The sequence below is a fragment of the Lepidochelys kempii genome, chromosome 1 (genome assembly GCF_965140265.1).
Source record: "Lepidochelys kempii isolate rLepKem1 chromosome 1, rLepKem1.hap2, whole genome shotgun sequence".
NCBI classification, from domain to species: Eukaryota; Metazoa; Chordata; order Testudines; family Cheloniidae; genus Lepidochelys; species Lepidochelys kempii.
Window position 1 is genome coordinate 154546752 of NC_133256.1, and position 20289 is coordinate 154567040.

Sequence of the window (20289 nt, forward strand, 5' to 3'; positions counted from 1 at the left end):
CAGAAAATAATAGATATCCTTCATTCACAAAACACAGACATACAATGGCAATACAGATTTCCACAAACGTTTAAAAAATGCTTTTATACAGTATGCTAGCTTTTATAAGTAGTGAAAGCGTAGTTCGTTCTCCATAAAGACTCAGTCTCCATGAGTGATGATTATTTATGAATCACTTGTTCCCTAAAAATTATGTTGAGTGAATCTACTCAGTCTGGATAGTCGACCACATTGTGATAAAGTGGTAACTTCCTTATGGGCAAAAGGACAGAACTGCCTGAACCAAAACACTCGAGTAAAATGATATGCAGCTTATGTTTCGGACTGCCAGTCAGATGTGCTCCATCAGATCCATGGTGCTTATCACAAACATGAACACTAGTCGACTATAATAAATCAATTCTTCCTCAGGCAGAGTATGACCCAGGTGTGTAAATAATTTGGCACTAAGGAAAAATAAAGGTAAATGTTATCTCTGCCAGAATGGTGTAAAAAGAAAGCTTATTGTATGCTGCTGGCAAAAGAAGTGAAGAACATGTTTTTATGAACATTTGTGTCTTTATGTTGAATTTTTTACTTCCTGCAAAAGACAGTTCTAGCAGCAAAAAGACTTCTTTTTTCAGCTAGGAAATGCCTCTTGAGCAAGATGCAAATTTAGATGACGACCAGTCCTCAGATATATGTTTAGCTGAGAGGGAAAAGGACTTTAGTTTGGGAGGGGAACCTTTGTATTCTGGCAGATATATGTGTGTGTGTGCACATCAAATATTTCACAGCCATCATACCCAGTCCTATGAGGTATAACGCAAAACCCATGAGTTAGTTTCTTCCATTGCTCCGTCATTCTTCATTTAATATATTTTGCTACTTGTATAGACAAATAATAATTCTTTTTAACCTCTAACCTAAAATGACATTGGTTTGTAAAATGAAATGTTGTTTTCTTTGAGATCCAGTAATCCTTTGGGTAAGAGGATTGAGTTCAATCATTTTGAATCTTTTAGACCACCCATAACCATTAGAGTTTGTGAACTTTTCCTCTCAAGGCAAACGGGTACTGGTCTGTTAAGTGCAGGAACCCAGTGTGCATGTTCAAGGGCTTTTGTCCTTTAAGGCCACGAATTCTGGGAGGTATAGTCCAGAAGGAATGATGGGGATACAGTCTCAAAGTCATATGGCTGATCATGTGAGCAAAGTAGGAAATAGAAAGCAGTCTCTATCTTCATCAGTCCGAGAAAAACACCAGGGACTGGGGAAAAGCTGGTATACGTATATTTGATGATGGTATATTTGATGGTATACGTATATTTGATGGTATATTTGAGAGTTTGAGTTGCTGAAGAAGCAAGGAAAACAGAGGCACAGCAGTGCAGCTAGACTGAATGGGTACAATGTAAATCTCTTACAGGGTACATTTTGACCTTGGTTCTAGAACAGCCACTGAATGCTTTGAATTTAAGAACTTCTCTATTTACCTAGCCATTATTGTTAGCAGACCCTATTTTAAAGGATACCTTTTAATTTGTTGAAAATTAGATTGTGGGATTAGTGCGTTATCACTTTTCACTGTGTTGCATAGTCCATGCCTTCGCTAGGTACTGTAGTCAAAACTTACTACCATGTTTTGGGGTTTGTTTTTGCCAGGGACCAACATCTGCCCTCAGGTACAGCAGTTGGAGTCCAGAAAAAAATCTGATTCAAACAATGTATATTTTGTATCATTGCTTTTCAGCCCTCTCCTCCATTCTCTTCAGAAATGTCTCTCATAGAATCTGTTATGTCAGGAAGTTGTCATCCATGTTCAGTTGGGATCAATAGAATAGTTTCTCCAATAGGACGAAAGGAAGGGTATCTTCCTTTTTTTCCCTTATACCAATACTTTACCTTATTGTGCTTATGGGCAGAAAAGAGGCCCGGCCTCACTGATCTGTGCCATTCTGAGGGGTAGGTGTTGATGTTGATTTTTTCCTCCTCCTCCCGCATGTTATCAGGAAGATAAAATGGGAAACAACCCCTATCTTAGTTGCTCCAATGTGGCTTGCAAGTTCTGGTATCCAGATCTTCTGGAACTATCATAGGAGCTTCCCTTCTTGTTATTGATGGTCACTGGTATATTTACTGAATGTTCCACTAAGGGTACAGCATGTTTTCCTGTGGTTATGCAAACTTTCATCAAGAAAGAAATAAGCTTCCCTTTAGCAAGAGGATTGAGGAAATGTAGTGCATTTTTTTGCAGTTTCATTCCCATTATCCTACGCTATCTCCTTTATTTCACTCAGGGTTGTCATTGGTCAGTGTACGACACCTTTCTCCACATCATACACCTATTCAGACATATTTTTTTATGATTGTCCTAATGTAAATAAATAACTCTTTCAAAAGACTAATATTTTCCACGAATTTGTAAATCTGCACGGATTTGGATCTAATTTTGAACGTGATTGTTGGAGCCCACAGAAGAACATTGCTTGTATCAGATTTCTGAATTTTTTTTTCCTAGTGGCTATCTGGAGAATGAACGATCTCCAGGCTTTTAGGATTGATTCCCGTTTGCAGTATTTCATCAGGTTAAATGTGGTCCTTTTCCCACAGTAACCTCTTGTTCCCTATTTTCAACACAACTTGTAGTCTCCAAGGCATTCCCAGTGCTTCTACTGACTACAGCTGATGCATGGGAGGAACTTTTTATGGGCTGTCTAAACCAAGTGCTCCAGAATAAGTAGCTTTTTCTTCCTGACTGTCTATTATAAGAGCTTGGAAGTTTACCTTCCATTCTAGAAGATACCAGGCTAACTTTTACCTCAACACAATCTAAGACTCAGTAACTTAATTAAAAACATTTATTAAGACTATCTAGAGGAAATCACTCATATACTCTGCAGCGAAATAGGTAGGAATACTATGGGTACTGGCCAGTTGATTACTTTGCTTTACTTTGTCTAGCATGTGGAGGGGAAAGTGTGTTTCATGTAATTAGATTTTATTGTTATGGATGTGCACATGGTATAACAGTTAGGGTTGTGAGTCTGATTTCTTGACTTTTGAGCACTTCCCTTTGTAACTTTTAATGTTGTTTTACGATAGGTTTTTATGAGTAACCTGTCTAACACTTAACAGATATAAGAGTGGGGTGTGTGAAGGTGTGTAAATAAAACATTTTATATAAAACAGATATGTCTATTATATGTATTATGATGTTTTGTGATAGTGCCTGAGGGCCAGGATCCCCTTATGCTGGGCACTGTACAAACACATGACAAAAAGTTGGCCCCTGCCCCCCAAAAGAATTTACAATCTAAGCATTAGACAAAAAAGAAAAGAAAAAACAGACAAGTGAGGGAGCACGAGGAAACAGGAAGATAATACTGGTTAACATTCATAGATTCTAAGGCCAAAAGGACTGATTGTGATCATCTAGTGGGTCTGAACCTATTTACCATTGTGAGCTGCATATGCAGCTCTCTGTGTAATGTGGGCCGCATCCACACAATATATATACACTACCTGTTGGCCCTGAGGATATCACATGGACTGCAGCTGTGTGCTGATTGGGTTGCAGTTTGAGAACCACTGAGCCAGGCTGACCTTGCATATAACTTCCCCTAAATAATTCCTAGAGCATGTCTTTTAGAAAAAATCCAGTCTTGATTTGAAAATGGACAGTAATGAAGAATTGTTCTCATGGTAAATTACTGTCACTGTTGAGAGTATGCCTTATTTCCACTCTGAACATCATATGCGGTGGTCTCAACACACTAGCTGCCTAGCAGTTGTCATACTTTTTGTAGGCATTACAACAAAGGAGAGTTTGAAGAAGTACAACAAAGTAGTTTTGAGAATTTTATAGGGAGCTTCTCCCATGTGTGAGGGGCAGCATGAGAGAGAGAATGAAGGTGCTTCAGGATGAATAAAAATGATTTAAAAAAAATCCGATTTTTTTATTTAAATTGGATTTTTTTGATAAAATGCTTTTTGGGGAAAAACCTATCTAAAGATAGTTTTAATTAAGATACATTATAGCACAAAGATATCTCATCATGGAGTAGGGATTATAAATTCTAATTCTATAGTATGAGACAATATATTCATGTAATCTTTAAGAAAAGTTTTGTAAATGAGTTCCAATAGTTCATGGATTAGGGACCCAAGTTTATGGGGTTCCAGGGGCTTCTGTATAGATTATTTAGGTTAATCTTGCTATCTACCCAATGGAACTCAGTGCTCAGTCTAGAAGATAGTATCAGAGATGCTTAGTTTTGCAGTTCTCAAACTGGATTTGTGTCTCCAGAGATAGCATGCTGGTTAACAGCAAAAATGTTTTAAAATAAATATATACAGGTGAGAAATAACAGACCTCAACCCTATTGTCCATCTGCAAATTTGTGTACACAGAGTCAATCCCTTACCTCTCTCTAAAAGTGCAAAGTTTCAAAAAGTTCAATGAATAGAAGATTGTAGGGGGCGGAATAGATCTGGACAAGGAGAAGAAGTCTGGAGATAAATGTGAGAAGAGAGGTAGAGGCAGTAGAAACAAAAGTAAAACTGTTTGAGCAGCATATTCCAGAAGTCTTGAAGTCTTTCTGAGTGTAGCCTTCGTTAATTTGAGATCTACCATACCATTCTCTCACTAGAAGAGAGAACCTATAATGGCAGCAGGCTGTAAAAGAGACCCAGTTTGGGAATATTTTAATGAAGTTTCTTTACCTGTGGGTAAGACAGGCATATGTGCAAAATGCAAAAAGTGCAACAAAGAAATGCAAGGTCTGGTTGCCCTAATGAAACAACATCATGAGACGTGTTCCTTCTCAGGAGGAAGCTGCATTGAAGTTGATGAAAGGAACATCACTTTAAAAATGTATAGTCTGTACCTTCTAAAAATGAAACCTACGTCTATCTCTGAGTTGTGAAGAATATGTATTAAGTTTATAACAACCAACAAGAATGCACTTTTATGTAGAAATCCATGATTAAATCGAGTCTTCCTGACTAGTGATTTGAATCAAATTAATTTAAATCAAATCCACCCTGAGGTGCTTGTTTGAAAATTTACAAGTCAGCAATGAAGGCTGGCATTATTGGTAGAATGGTAATAGAAGTCAAAATCTCAGCAGGATAAGAGAGATGATAGGTAGCATGGGGATAGTTCATGAAGGGCCTTGAAAATGAACACAAGTAGTCTTGTGTTGAAGGCAGTGGAGAGGAACGAGCCAGTTGGGTGCAAAGAGAGGGGTGACAAAGTCAAAGCGATGACAGGAAAATGATCTTTGCAGCAGCCTTTTGAATGAATATAAGTGGGGCAGGATTGCATTTGTAAAGGCCCGAGGAGAGCTGCAGTAGCTGAGACGTGAGATGATGTGTGGGGGGGATCTAGCAGTAGGACCATCTCAAAGGTGAGGCCCAGGTTACGGTCCTGCATGCCAGAGGGAGAATGGTGGTATTGGCCATGGTGTCTGAGGAGAGTGTGTGGGGATAGATATATAAAACATTTAAAAAGACAAACGGGGGGGAGGGGGAGTTAAAATTTGCAGTGCATGTATTGTTTGCTTGCTAGCTTTGGTTTTTATTTTTAAATTGAAATTGTAAGAAATAAGGGTGTATTGCATAGATTCATTTCACTTTCATGTAAGAAACTGTAGCTATATAACAGAACCCTTTCGCTATAAAGATTGTGGACCAGAATTTTAATTTGCATAAGCAGGCCCATAGCCTCAGAAGAGAAATCCTGTTACTAAACATTTTTCACAGATTGCTAATAAAATGGACAAAAGGATATCCAGGGGATCCACAGTAAAATTAGGGATACTTTTTGTCAAAAAAATAAAAACAAGAGAAAAAGTAAGTCTACTTAAATTAGAATTTTTCATTCCTTTCCGTATTACAGCCCTTTTCTGGGCTCAACCCTCCACAGGCTGCTCACTCCTTCCTGGGTAGGGTTGCCAACCATCCAGGATTGGCCTGGAGTCTCCAGGAAATAAAGATCAATTTTTAATTAAATGTTGTCATGTGATAAAATCTCCAGGAATACATCCAACCAAAATTGACAGCCCTATTCTTGGGTTCTGCAGGATTTTGTCCCAATCTTGTATAGAGCAATGCCTTCCAGGGCTTTTTCCCTGGAGTCCAAACCCTTCTCTCCTTTGTATCAGGATGTTTCTGCACCACCTTTTCTGGTGGCAGACAAGAGAATCCCCGCCCTCTCTCTCCTTCGGGTTCCAGTCCAGGAACCCTAGGACAAGCAGCCACACTCCGCTCCGTCAGACTTTTGCTGCTGCATCTCTGGTCTCTCTTTGACCTGGGCCTTCTTTCAGGCCATTTCCCACAGCTCCCCCTTGGGCTTACAGTACATCTGCCTCTTTAAGCCCTTCACTCTCTAGCAACTGGAAAGGGATTGTAGGGATTCTCCTCTCCCTGCACCTTCCTTCTCATCTGGGCTTCCTCCCCACAGCTGGGACTCATCCTTAATTGGATCTGGCCCATGATGCAGATGCAACCAGGCGTGTTAATTGGACTCTCATCCCCACATTAACCCTTCCACTATCAATGTGGAGTAGATGCCCCGAACAGTGGTATGTAGTAGATTTCTTGTTTTTTTTTTTAAAAAAAAGTGGGTAAATATTATCACCACTACCCTACTCCAAAATGTTAAGCAGCGCTTTTGAGAATTTGGCTTTTGTGATTTGTAACTTCTTTTGTAGGTTGGATGCATCACACCGTGGATCAGCTAGGAGACAAAGCAACCAAGGAAAGCTATGCTATTCAGTATCTTCAGAAGTCCCTTGAGGCAGATCCTAACTCTGGCCAGTCCTGGTATTTCCTTGGAAGGTGAGAGAACTGGTGGTATAGCCACTGTAATAAAGGCTGTGTCGTGTTTTTTAATAAAGCTTGTTTTGAGAGGTTGTGGTTGAATTGAAAATATTCTCTACCGTGTGAGAGCTATCCTGAAAATATCAGTTCGGGAGTAATTTTCCTTTAAAATAAATAACATCACATATTCTTAACTTAAACAAATGGGAAAAATGATGAAACTGCTGAAGTCCAGCTTTGTTATTTTGAGGGAAAATATGCTAAATTGGAAAGATATTTAAGTGAAAGTGCCTGTGCAATAAATGTTTTAATTAGAAATTTAGTAGATAATTAAATAAAGAGACAGAAAATACTCTGTACACGTGTGCAAAAGTGTACATGATTCCTTTTATGCCTTGAACGCAAATGCCTCAGATGTTGTCATCTAAGCTAAATGGCTGCTCTAGTCTGATACTACACTACTCACTTTTTTCTTTCTCGCCTATTGTCACATACATCTATTCTCCTCTCACTGTAAATTGCCAGCAAAAACACTTGCATTTTTCTTGCATACTTCTCCATTCTCTCACTTTTTTACTGTGAAAGTTTCTTTAAAGTTTTTTCTGTACTTATAATATAGTTTGTTTTTCTGTAATATATAAGGTAAACGTTAGACTGGAATAGCTCAGATGTAGCCATTCTGACTTCCAAGATAAGTGGTCCATACTTTAATATTTAACTCTTAGCCTTGTAAGTTGTTTTTTTTTTTTTTTTTTTTTGTATTGTAAGTTATTTGTTGTTGTCGTCTTTGGTAAATACTGTGCATTTTATGCCCCTTCTTGTTTTTAAAAAAGATAGAAAAGTTAGGAAGCTCATACTAGTAAACAGTAACTTGAGCAATATTTAGACTTTTAATACATCTTATCTTCTGTAGGCCACAACCGCTTGCGTGTGACTTGATTGCACACTCTTGAGTTAGATCTCTTCCATCCAGTCAAAGAAGCTGTTACCCATATTATGGGGAAGATAGACAAATATAGTGCTTTAACTAAAATAAAATTCTTCAACTTTGATTTTCCTAGGTTTTCTAGTTGTGTGTAAATTATGTTTGAACATTCTTTACTTTTGTTATATTTGAATTATTGTGATGAACTTATTTTAAGTTTTGGTGGGAGTTGAATTTGACTATCATGATACTGATAGGATCCTTAAAATTCCTGAGAAACTGGTTTTAACACAGATGCTGGGACTTTGTTTCATTACGTTTTAGTCTAACTTATTATCTTTTGAAGCTTTTTTACTTAATCCTGGTGAATATTCATAAGTGAAGTAAAATACTGGTAGTGTTTTACTAGATTCCTTTCCTACTGTACCTAATATAATGTAAAAGAAGAACCTCTGGTTTTTTTCGTGCTTAAAGGTAGATAATTTTTGCCTTTATTTTGCTCATATTTGTCTCTATTTTTTTTTACAAGAATAAATTTTCAGTTATTTTCTGTGTATTCTGAAGACTTTATCTTCCCTGTTTGCCTGCAATTTAGTTCTTATGCAATGTGTGCAAAACCAAAGAAAATACTTTTCTACTTAAGTTTCAGTATCTTATTTTCTTTCTGATTATGATGGAAGCAGTCATTTTTCCTTGTAGCATAATTACAGCTCACTCTTCTTTGTGTTCTAGTGTTTCTGCTTACCATGTCATACTGCTTTTGAAAATGTTATATATACTTAGAATTCACATAATAAATTATATTAAAAAAAATACAGAACAATAAATTCAGGATTTTTCCTAAATTTGGTTCATCCTGTAGACTAGACTGTAAAACTACACTTTTTATTGTCGTTTAACATTTTATTAAGAATGGTGTGGGAAGGGTATTTACAGTACTAACTGCATACACCCAAAGACGACCTACAAGATAGAATGTACTTACTAAAATATTCCCTGTATTTGTAGTGTCACTATATTAGTTGTCATAAATTCTCTTCTCTAGTATTTCAGCTTCCCTGCCACCAAGATTTAATTTTTTTTAAATGCACACAAGTTGACTACTTGGGAACAGGAAGTTTAATTCTTCCCGTGTTGCAATCTGTATGTAAATATTTTCCCTTTTGCTCAATGAAATACCACAGGTGAAACGTGTACATTTCCAGAATGTAGTATTAATTCTGGACATTAGTATAATGTAGCATGTATTAGCACTTAAAGCAAGTTAAACTTTGCATAGCTGATGCTGAAGAATTAGTGTATTTTACAAATAAATTAGTAATAATGATTCAGAAGTTTTTATTCAGTGTCATTTTGTGTCAAACTTTCAGAAAGAGCGGTTATTTTGGATTAATGTGTATGAGTATGTATTTGCATGAATTTACTAATACCAGTCCACTCTTGGCAAACCATTCTCAATAATCACTTTAAATATTACCACAGTTCTTTCTCTCTTCTCCCAGGTGCTATTCAAGTATTGGGAAAGTTCAGGATGCCTTTATATCTTATAGGCAATCTATTGATAAATCAGAAGCAAGTGCAGATACATGGTGTTCTATAGGGTAAGAATGATGCAGGGAAAAGCAGTACAATAATTGAATTTTAGTGCATTTAAACAAAAGTTTTTTTTTAACACCGTTGTGTTCTCAGTAGAACATAAAGCTCCTAATTGCTAGCTTAATATATTAATGTTCTGTCAACCATGCTATAAATATCTTGACCTTAAAGAAATATGTAGGTATTTGCTCTCTTAAATTTTAATTTGCAATATTGGTTGTACTTTTTATTTTAACTTGTCATGTTAAGGTATAAAAATGTATCATTCATGGTTGTCACAGTGAATTATGTAATGGTGTGTTCCACTTGATGTACAAAAGTTTTTCTTCTTCACTATATGAGAAATACTGAGTTTAGTGGTGGGGTATATGACTTCTTTGTGTTCAGACTTTACTAATTTTGAACTTTACCAATCTTTTTATTCAGTGTGCTATATCAACAGCAAAATCAGCCTATGGATGCTTTACAAGCCTATATCTGTGCTGTACAATTGGACCATGGCCATGCTGCAGCCTGGATGGACTTAGGCACACTCTATGAGTCCTGCAACCAGCCTCAGGATGCCATTAAATGCTACTTAAACGCAACTAGGAGCAAAAATTGTAGTAATACCTCTGCACTTGCAGCACGGATAAAATATTTACAGGTAAAACTTTAAAGCTTTAAGGAAGGGAAATATTTTATCATGTACACAACAGAGGGGAGGGGGAAAATAACATACCAGTTAATGTTTTATTGTTTTATGGTGTTTAACCTGTTTCCATATTTATTGTAAACATATCATAGCTTGAATTATTGTTTTATTTTCCATTTTTAAGTGGGACTCAATCCCTGTAAATAATGCTGTTTTGCACATTACTCAGTTGATGCATATTGATTTACATCACTTTTTTTCTATGTACTGTCTACATTTTTAAGTTGTCATAGCATTTAGAGAGAGAGAGAACACACACACACACTATCTTTCACTCTTGTTTGCAATTTCAGAAGAAAAGAGTTACGAGACCTCTGAAACCAGAGCTCAACTTTATTCTGATTCTCACAAAGGTTTATATTCTGGTTACCCTCTTTATACTTAGCACCTTTCTAAAACCCCAGACTTTAAATCTATTCTCTCTTTAAGACGTAATTAGCTACAGCATTTAGGAAGATTTCGTGGACTTGCTCTTAATAAAGTAGGCTTGTGTTAAATTTGCTTTTTACATAATTTTTCCTAGGCTCAGTTGTGTAACCTTCCACAAGGTAGTCTACAGAATAAAACTAAATTACTTCCTAGTATTGAGGAGGCATGGAGCCTACCAATCCCCGCAGAGCTTACCTCCAGGCAGGGTGCCATGAACACAGCACAGCAGGTGAGAAGTTGGGTTATGTTCTGCAGGTGCCCAGCTTTAAGGGTTCTTTACAATCTGTAGTAGTCAAGCTTATTTTACTGAGTGCAGGGCTGGCTTTCATTAATAAAAAGCCTTTGATTTATTTGCAAAGGGATTTAGATCAAGAAAAGACTCCCTATAATGTGGGAGAAATATGGGGGTACCAATTTAGAACCTTTGTGGATTTTCATGATTTTGAGAGATTTCATCTTAAGTAGAAATGCTACAGTGGTTGTTTTTTTGTTTTTTTTTTTTAAATTAATTCCAAGAAAGGTACACATTCCTTCATTGATGACCATATGGAAACTGATTTTCAGTAACTGAGTCAGCTTCAGTATATCCACACAGCCCTTTTAAGATATGCAGATCGTAAAAGTATGTAGCTTAATTGAAAGAATTAAGAATATATAGAACCATGTTTTTGTCTTCCTTCTGTGATTCTTAGGCTTGTAAACCTCATCATCCAAATACTGAACCTGTACTAGGCCTCACTCAAACACCAATTTCACAGCAATCCTTGCCACTACACATGATTCCTTCTAGCCAAGTAGATGACCTGTCCAGTCCTGCCAAGAGGAAAAGAACATCTAGTCCAACAAAGGTATATATTCTTGTGAATTAAAGAGACCGAGCCAAAATTATACAAAAATATGCATAGAAATTGTGCAGTATCCACAGAACTTGTACTTTAATTGTAATCCTTTGGCATTAAGATGGGGAAAGTTTTAGAAGTTCATGTGTTGAGGTTAGTGCATTTTTCAGCAGTGTATTTAATTAGGAGATTACAATTGAGATAGTAAGTACCTAAGTGCAATACACATCAGTGACACTATATATAGAAGTAATTATCCTAATCTCAGAATATAATCATAGTATTGTAATAGAGAGGGAAATGGCCATGTTGTTCTGTCTGTTGCCTTTGACTATATCTAAAATTCAGGATGTTTCTTCTTCACATAATACTTTTTTAAGAGGTAGTGACTTATTTGATTTGGTTCCTTGTCATTATGGTATTAGATACTATATTGAATATCATTTACTTTTCTCTCATTGTTCTGATACTGTATAGGTTGAAGCAAAATGAGAGAAAGTATATTTTAGTATACTTGTTATATACTGTATTATTCTTAAACCTGTGGTTAGTCCTTTCATCAAGACGTTCATGTCTAGCTTTTATAAACCTAATATTTGCTCTTTTTATAGTCATATATTTAAATTTAATGTTTTTCTCAGAATACTTCAGATGCTTGGAGCAGTGGTCATACGGTGTCACATCCTCCAGTACAGCAACAAATTCATTCTTGGTGCTTGACACCACAGAAATTACAGGTAAGTGTGTTTAAAAAAAAACCCTGAGCAGCTTTGAGACTTTTTTTTCTTACCAGAAATATATCTGAAATGGACTCAAAGAAACTTTTCACATTTAAACTTCTGAATCAGATGGTAAATATTGAGTATACTTTGATATAATGCTTATTGTTTGATACAAGTAGTTTTCGTGTTTATAGCTTTCCTGTGGTATGTGTGAAATCGAGCTTAAAATGAAAAACCAACAAAACCTGAGTTCCAGTTTAGTGACATGGCACAAGTTGAATATTTTAATTACATAAGCACTTATAATAAATTTGTAATATGGACAGATAAAAGTAAATATTTTTTCTTGTTGTAACATTTTTTAACTTAATGTGTGAAGTAGTCATACTGTTGGATGTCAGATGAATAATACTTATGACTCGCTGTGCTGCCTAAGATTTACAAAGTGCTGCACAACTACTGCACCCCTCCCAATATCCATGTGAGTTAACTTCTTGTGTCTTCATTTGGCAAACTGATAAAATTATAAGTGAAGGACTTAAGATTATTGTATCACCAATAATGGAGAGAGTTGAAATTCAACTCTGGTGTTCATGGATTTCAGACCAGGTGGCTTCTACAGTTGAAGTGCTGGACTTTATTTTTGAGACCTTGACTCAAATCTAGTTTGTTTTGTTACAGTATTTTCAGTTTATTCTTCAGCTCACTGACAAAGGTTGCAGTGTACCATGCCAAGCTTCAGCAGTAGCAAAAGAATGCACATTTTGAAAATCAGACCTGGGCCAAAGTCGTCACCATATATATCACAAATATTGACTAAATGCAAGGACATCAGCAGAAAAATTATTGCTCTGAGGAGGGGAAATAGATCCTGAAACTCTGGTATACTGCCCAAAGGCTGTGGGCATTATGCACAATTAACAAATATTTTTTCTACCTGAAAGACAGTCCCTTAGTTGTTGCCTCCTTAGCCAGTCAGCATTGTTTTATTATACCACTTGATTTTTCCACCTATTTGTCTCTCCTGCCTTTGTGCAATCTTTATCACTTTTTTCTCTGCTTTCTCCCATCTCTCCGACTTCTCTTTCCTTTCAGGCCTCACTAGCGTTTTGTCTTTTTTCACTTTGTTTCCTCCTCTTTAAGGGAAAGTGTCGTTACCGTCTTCACCCTATGTATGGAATAAAGGATTTGTTAACAGTCATTTAATATGGTTTCATTATCTATGAATGACAAAGCCAGAAATGAGTTATGAAGGTCATCTCACATGAAAGTGAATAAAACCTTCATTCCATCTCTGTCTTTGTATTCTGTATATGTAATGCAATTTACAGAGAAGGCATTTTAGAAATGTCTTTGTTTAAAAAAATATTATTGGTGTTATTTTTTTACATTCATCTAGCTTTAAAACTAGTTTTTCTTAGTACCACGAGCTCAGCTGTACATGGAGAAAAAATAATAAATATAATAAATCCTTTTGAAATAAAACACCTAAAATGTTTTCTCTTGGTGTTTAAGCTTCTAAAATAGCTCTACTCATAAGGTTTGTGCTATTGGACAGGGAAGATCCCTGATATTTGTACGGTATAAAGCTTTCATTGCGATCTCTGATGAACAGAAGATATCAGACCATAAACCTGATACTAGTCTAGAAATTAATACTGCTTTTTCTTCATCTTAGAACAGTTTCGCGGGAGTGGGAGGTAAGGAAGCATTTCTCTATTTGTTGAGGTGTAGTGAGGTGAGAACTCAACCTAAAAGTTCTCTGTCTCACATCATGGATGATCTCTACTTGTGCAGCGAGGAGAGAATCTGCTCTGGAGCTGTCGAGGCCATTTTAGTGAGTAGCAGGAAGGATTACGCTAGAGCCATCTATACAGCAACATTAAAGGTTTTCAAACTGGGCAGAATCTTGTAAATTAATCACCAAATAGCACAGGGACTAGGCATATTCTAGACTACTCGCTGGACCTGAAAACCTCTGGTCTCTGACAGCTCAGCAAGACTCTGTCTAGCATCCATTTCTGCAGTTCACCTACCAGTAGATGGGTTTCCTACCTTTTCTCATTCCTTGGTGTCCAGATTTGTAAAGGGACTTGTTCATGTGCACCTTCCTATATCTGATCCATTCAGTACCTTCATGGGTATTGAATTTAGTAATTTAGGTTGATGGGTTCCCCCTTCGAACCTGTGGCATAACATCTCTGCCACTGCTATAAATGTAAACAGCATTGTTGGTAGCAATTACCTCTGCAAGGGGGGTGTCAGAGCTACAGGCACTTTTAGCAGACCCTCCTTTTACAGTATTCCACATGAGGTGGCCAAGTAGTTACAGTACTTAACTACAATCCTGAAAGTTGTGTGTTCAAATCTTGCGTGATACCACACTGAAAGGCCATCTCTAGTTTACCCAGCTGCAAAATGGGTACCTGATCCATTGAGTTAGAGTAGTCAACGGCAGCTGGGTTTGATGCTGGCCACATCACTCACTCGTGTAAGGTTGGCTATGAAAGTGACGTGCCTTAACGATGTCAGCCCAATAGCCATTGTCTTGGAGGGAATTTTAACTTTGACCATTGACAAAGACATGATCTCTCTTAGGCTGCACCTTTGGTTTATGCCTTAAATGGTATTCCACCTCAACCAGACTATTTATCTTCCAGTGTTCTTTCTGAAGCCTCATTCTTCCAAGGCTGAAGAAAAGCTTCATACCGTGACTGTTAGGAGGGCTTTGGGCACTTTCCCTGGACTACACAAAGTCTTTCAGATCTACTTCCCGACTCTCTCTAGCCTATGCTGAAAGTATTAAAGGGCAACTTGTTACAGCCCAGCATATCTTGCTTTGGATTTCTATCTGTATCAGTCTTTGCTGCAGTCTGACAAAGGTGTCTACTCCAGCAAGGATGACAGCCCACTCCACTAGTTCTCGTTCCCCTTCACTTGTCTTTTTGAGCAACATTCCTGCAAGTGGATATTTGCAAAGCAGTAACATGGCCATCTCTGCATACTTCTCCAGACATTAAACTATTACTCAAGCTTCCAAAGATCATGCCAATTTTGGCAAGTCAGTCTTAGGAACGGGGAAAACGTTACTGCGAGCCCTGCATGTTACCAGGAAGCAGCTCGCTTTGCAAAATACTTGATCAGTTCGCTTTCCATTGCAGACCCACGAGGCTGCCTGGTAGTGTGCTTGCAGATCGGTGATCAGAAGAGAATGGGTTAACGCTGACCTGAGCTGCCATTCACAAAGATGGGGGTGGCTTCCTTTTTCAATAGAGTGGATTGCAGATTATTAGGCTGTAGAGGACTAAAGAAGTTGTCCCATGGAATTGTGGGAAACTTCCGACTGACTCCCAGGACCCGAATCAAGCGGGGCTGTGTTTACACTGCAGAGCTATAGGACTTGGACCCTGGTTCCTAGCTTAACTCAAGCTCAGACCCTCCAGCCCTGCAGCGTCCTGGGACCCTGGGTCCAAGCCCTGGGTTCGTGCAATTGCAATGTAAACACAAGGGGGGGGTCAGGTTAAGCTCAGGCTTTCAATGGAGTATAGACATACCCTTTCAGTCTCTCTTCAAGTAATCCAAAGTCCCACTACCTGTAAGAAAGCTGCTGGTGATTCACCAACAATGCAATGTATATGAGCACAATCACTTTTAAGGCAAAAAAAAAAATGTCTACTTACCTGAACGGTAACTATTATTCTTCATGATGTGTTGTTCACATTCACATTTCACAAGCCTCCCACTTTCTCCTCTGCTTTGGGTATTAAATTCCTTTGGTACAAAAGAATGGAGAGGGAGGTGGTCACCACTCCCCTTGGTACCCTTAGATCAGTGCAAAAGGATAACACAGGCCCATGCGCCACCTGCTAGTACTGCTGGCAAAAGTGTCAGACTCAAGTGCATTGGGTGCACATACATCTATAGTGGAATGTATATGTGCACCACACACCTTGAAGAAGCACAGTTTCTGTACAGGTAAGTAACCAGTTTGGGACTTCTGGCTCTTGTTTTATCTAGTTTATGTTTTGAGGTATTTCTTTTCCAACATCCACTTTGTCTCATATCTTCAACAATTATGTATTAACATACAACCTGATTAGTCAACTATGGTAGCTATTCGTTCTTCGTAATATATCTATGGATTTTCTTAAGAGTTAAAATATGAATACTATGTGCTCAGCAGCTTAAATGAAAATAGAGAGGACATTTCACAAACATTTTTAGCACTAAAGTAAGTGTTTATCGCCTCAGTTATAAAACTGCTCAGTCTTGTATCTGTTGTTCTCTAAGGTAAAGATTGTGTATATTTGGCTCTTTCCCATTTTAGTGTGAGAGTTCACACAGAATGATTTTCTTATATAAAATGGATTGACAATTTTGAGATTTGTATCATAGTGCAAGAATAACACAGGAGAAAATTACAGAATGTGTGTTGTCAAGAGTTGTATACATTTTAAGAACTTTATGAATTTAACATTCTTTCACGGCAAAAACGTACTTTAATCATATTGAACACTTAAGAACTGTGTACAGTACTGTTTTATAACATATACTGAGATAATCAAGTCTTTTTCAGCTTAAGTAGATAAGAGATGCTTATATAGAGTTTTTAGTATAACAGTGGATTATAGAAAGGGGTTTGGTCCTTTTAGGAGCTTTTGTGCTATACTTTCTCAGTTTCAGAAGCCTTACTTGTACTGGCAGTGTTAAGTATTGTTATCAGGAAGCTTTTTAATCAGTTCTAAGTTGAATGATTCTAAATAATGCTGCAGTGTTTTTTTTTCCAGGACTTGGAACAGCTGCGTGCAAACAGAAATCTAAATCCAGCACAGAAACTTATGCTGGAACAGCTGGAGAGTCAGTTTGTCTTGATGCAGCAACACCAGCAGGTGCGAGCAGAAATATTTTTCTAATTTTCAGTACTTGCATCAGTGGCGCATTCTGTTTTCTTTTTGAACCCGAATTATTCGTACTGTATACACTTTCGTGCCCTATTTACTAGTTTACATAACATCTTCTGTTTTCTTTGACATTTCATTTACTGTGATTGATGTTTACTGGCTGAAAGACATTCATCATTAGCTGTTTTGTATTGTAGGACTACCAGAGATGATGATTAACCAATTTTTTAATTTGTTTTCTGGTCAGTTGTTTGACTGACAAAGTTTGAGAAACAGTCTAGTTACGAAATGAGCATTTGTCGTAAGTTGTCAAAAGACCTCTCATTCCTGTCTGTTGCTCACTTCTCTTATATTTGTGTGTCCAATTGTAAAAGCCTAATTCTATCTGTCTGTCTCTTTATGGCTTTCCTAGAAGAAAAGTCTGCCCTCAATAACTATACCTTAAAATTCACTCACCATTTGTGAGCATGTCAGCTCTGCCATTCAGCACAAACTGGAAGGAACCTGGTTTCTAAGCTACAAAAAAAAAAAAAAAGTTGAATAAAATTAACATAATTTCAACCAAACTTTACTTGAAACAATAGAGTAAAAATAAATTAACAGTACACAATATTTATATACAGGAACAACTGTGTTATTCGGCACTTTACAAACAGAAAAGCTCTACAAACCGGCATTTCTGATCTTCATTGAAAGTCCAGTTTATAGTCTGGTTGACATAGGGCCAGCACATTCGCTACCTAGCTCTGCGTGGCTCCCCAGAAGGGGCGACATGTCCCTGATGTTCCCAGGCTGCCCCCATCCCGCCCCATACTGTGCCCTGGCTCTGCAGCTCCCATTGGCCGGGAACCCCAGTTAATAGGAGATGCGGGGGTGGCGCCTGCAGGTGGAGGCAACATGCAGATCTGCCTTGCTGTGCCTCCACGTAGGAGCAGCTGGGACATGTCGCCACTTGTGAGAAGCCACCTGAGATGAGCATTGCCCTGGTCCAGCACACTGCATCCCCTCCCATGCCCCAAGCCCCCTCTCACACCCAAACTCCCTCCCTCTTTGTTAATTTTTCACTTACCGGTACCCCTCCATTCTCCCAACATTCCAGATAAAAAAGCTTTTACTGTAGTCTCTTAATTATGTAATTAACTTTATTCTTTTGTCTTACTAATTTTTCATTAGATGAGGCAAACAGGAGTTGCACAGGTACGATCTACTGGAATTTCTAATGGGCCAACAACTGACTCATCACTGCCTACAAACTCTGTCTCTGGTCAGCAGCCTCAAGTTGCTTTAACCAGAGTGCCTAATGTCACTCAGCATGGAATCCGTCCGGCTTGCCCTGGGCAGCCTATGGCTAATGGACCCTTTCCAGCAGGCCCAGTTCCCTGCAGCACACCAAGAACGCTGGGTAGTACAGACGCTATTTTGATAGGCAATAATCACATAACAGGAAGTGGAAGTAATGGAAATGTGCCTTACCTGCAGCGAAACGCACTCTCTCTACCTCATAACCGCACAAACCTGACCAGCAGCGCAGAGGAGCCGTGGAAAAACCAACTATCTAACTCCACTCAGGTATACAATTCACGTTATTAATCCAATAAAGTGAGCAAAGTACTGTCTAAATCACTTTTTGACATCTTTCTTTTGTAAAACACATGCTTTCTGTTTTCAAAAGTTGATTAAACATATGCAGATGATAAATTCTTACAGCTGATTAAAGCTACCCATTATACGTTATTGTTAAAATAGCAGCTAAATCAGCTTCTAAATCAGCTCCATCTCTCCCTCAAAGCCAGCTGGGGTTCGGGACGCCCTGGGCTTGGGCCAACCAGCAGCCTGGGACTTGGAACATCTGGGGTGGACGAGCTGGTGCTTGAGCCAGCTGGCGGGCCAGGGTTTGGGCTTACTGGCAGCCCAGGACTTGGGGTGGCTGCGGCAGGCAGGCCAGGGCTCGGGGTGGCTTGGCCAGGGCTCCTCTGGCTGTGTTTGGGGCCTGGGGATCCTCTGGCTCTGGCGAGCAAGGGGCGGGTGGGGTAGGAGCGAGGCCTCAGGCAGAAGAGGCAGGGGGCTAGTCTCCCATGTGGGGGGGTTCACGCACCACCCATGAGTGAGCCGAATGTTATAGCCATTGTTGAAATTATGTTGTCATCTTATTTTAATCATTCTAAATCATTTTTGTTGAAAGGCCATAAGAAAACATCAGAAATAATATTTTACAGTAACAATCTCAGTAGAGATTTAGTACCAGTATATCTCAATCTCACAACAGAGAGCATGAAGATCCTAATGTATAATTCTGATTTTTAGAGAATTTGTTTTGGGGACATGGAGGAAAAGCCTACTTTACTTGCAAACTAACAGTTTATTCACTCTCAATCCCACAAGACTTCTGTATTGAAATCAGTAAGCTGTTCTACAGGAAGACTTTCCAGACATGTAATTTTGTTTTAGTGGACAGGTGGTGTGACCAATTTCAGGAATACCTAAAACTTTAGAATTGCACTGTAGTGTGGAAACTGCTTTCTTGTTGATCAACACTGTTTATTGGTGTAAGGTTTTTAATTACAGATTATTGCAAGTTACTTAATCGAAACTCAGATAATTTTGTAGTGCTGGCTGTATTACAGCCTGGCAGCTTCAATACGTATACAATTTTACAAAATAAAATGAGAAAGTAGCAGGAACATCTTGTGCGTTGCACAAGCAACTAGATTTGCTCTGAAGCAACTTGATAGGCTAATTGTAAAAACCTACTAGTATATTAACATTGTAACTGGGAACCAGTGTTTATAGGATTGACTTACAGTCTTATTGTCTCTTGCCCAAGTTAGACTTGGTTGGGTATGAAAAAAATGTCACTGGTACAAAATGGCTTTTCTACATCCTGTGTGAAATAAGTCTGTGGCATCAGTTCATTTCTTACTAGGTAGGTGTCTGCATAATAATTGACACCCTTGTTGATAAGCTCAGCAAAGAAGCCAAGGAATGAATTGGCCCAGAACTTGCCCTAGAGATGGTGTTTCCAAGACAAGGCTAAGAAGGATTGGTGGTTTTGTGCGGGCAAGCCTGCACTGCCACTCTCTGCTTGTATTGCAGCTATGTTGTGAATAAGTAGCTGAAGTTTCTGGGTTCTGACATTTTCCACAGGTACAAAAGTCACTTTAAAATTAAAACAATGTTAAATCAGCGATTAAGTTCTTTTTTGACATTAATGTCTAATAGATAGGAAATAATTTTTGTGCAGAAAGCAGGTATGAGGAGGGTCTTGTCTGTTTTTTGGCTAACAGAATAAAAGAGAGAACTATTTAGTTTACTTGGCTTGCCAGGTTCATAATGAACATTAAAATTTTAAAAAGGAACTAAATGATGGGAAGAATCCTTG

The 20289-nt window shown here is 38.1% G+C and overlaps 1 protein-coding gene across 10 annotated transcripts in view; it reads left to right on the forward strand.

Annotated features, from left to right (window-relative positions):
- KDM6A (lysine demethylase 6A) overlaps nt 1-20289 on the forward strand; it is a 280386-nt gene that overhangs the window by 198625 nt on the left and 61472 nt on the right. For 6 of the 10 annotated variants that reach the window (XM_073359011.1, XM_073358944.1, XM_073358955.1 and 3 more), the window contains 8 exons: nt 6696-6822; nt 9232-9330; nt 9752-9971; nt 10543-10677; nt 11141-11296; nt 11929-12024; nt 16797-16898; nt 18084-18479. In XM_073359011.1, the coding sequence (XP_073215112.1) occupies nt 6696-6822; nt 9232-9330; nt 9752-9971; nt 10543-10677; nt 11141-11296; nt 11929-12024; nt 16797-16898; nt 18084-18479 (1331 nt within the window). The remainder of the gene's footprint in view (nt 1-6695; nt 6823-9231; nt 9331-9751; nt 9972-10542; nt 10678-11140; nt 11297-11928; nt 12025-16796; nt 16899-18083; nt 18480-20289) is intronic. The other 4 variants (XM_073358964.1, XM_073359031.1, XM_073358975.1 and 1 more) reach the window with 2 other exon arrangements.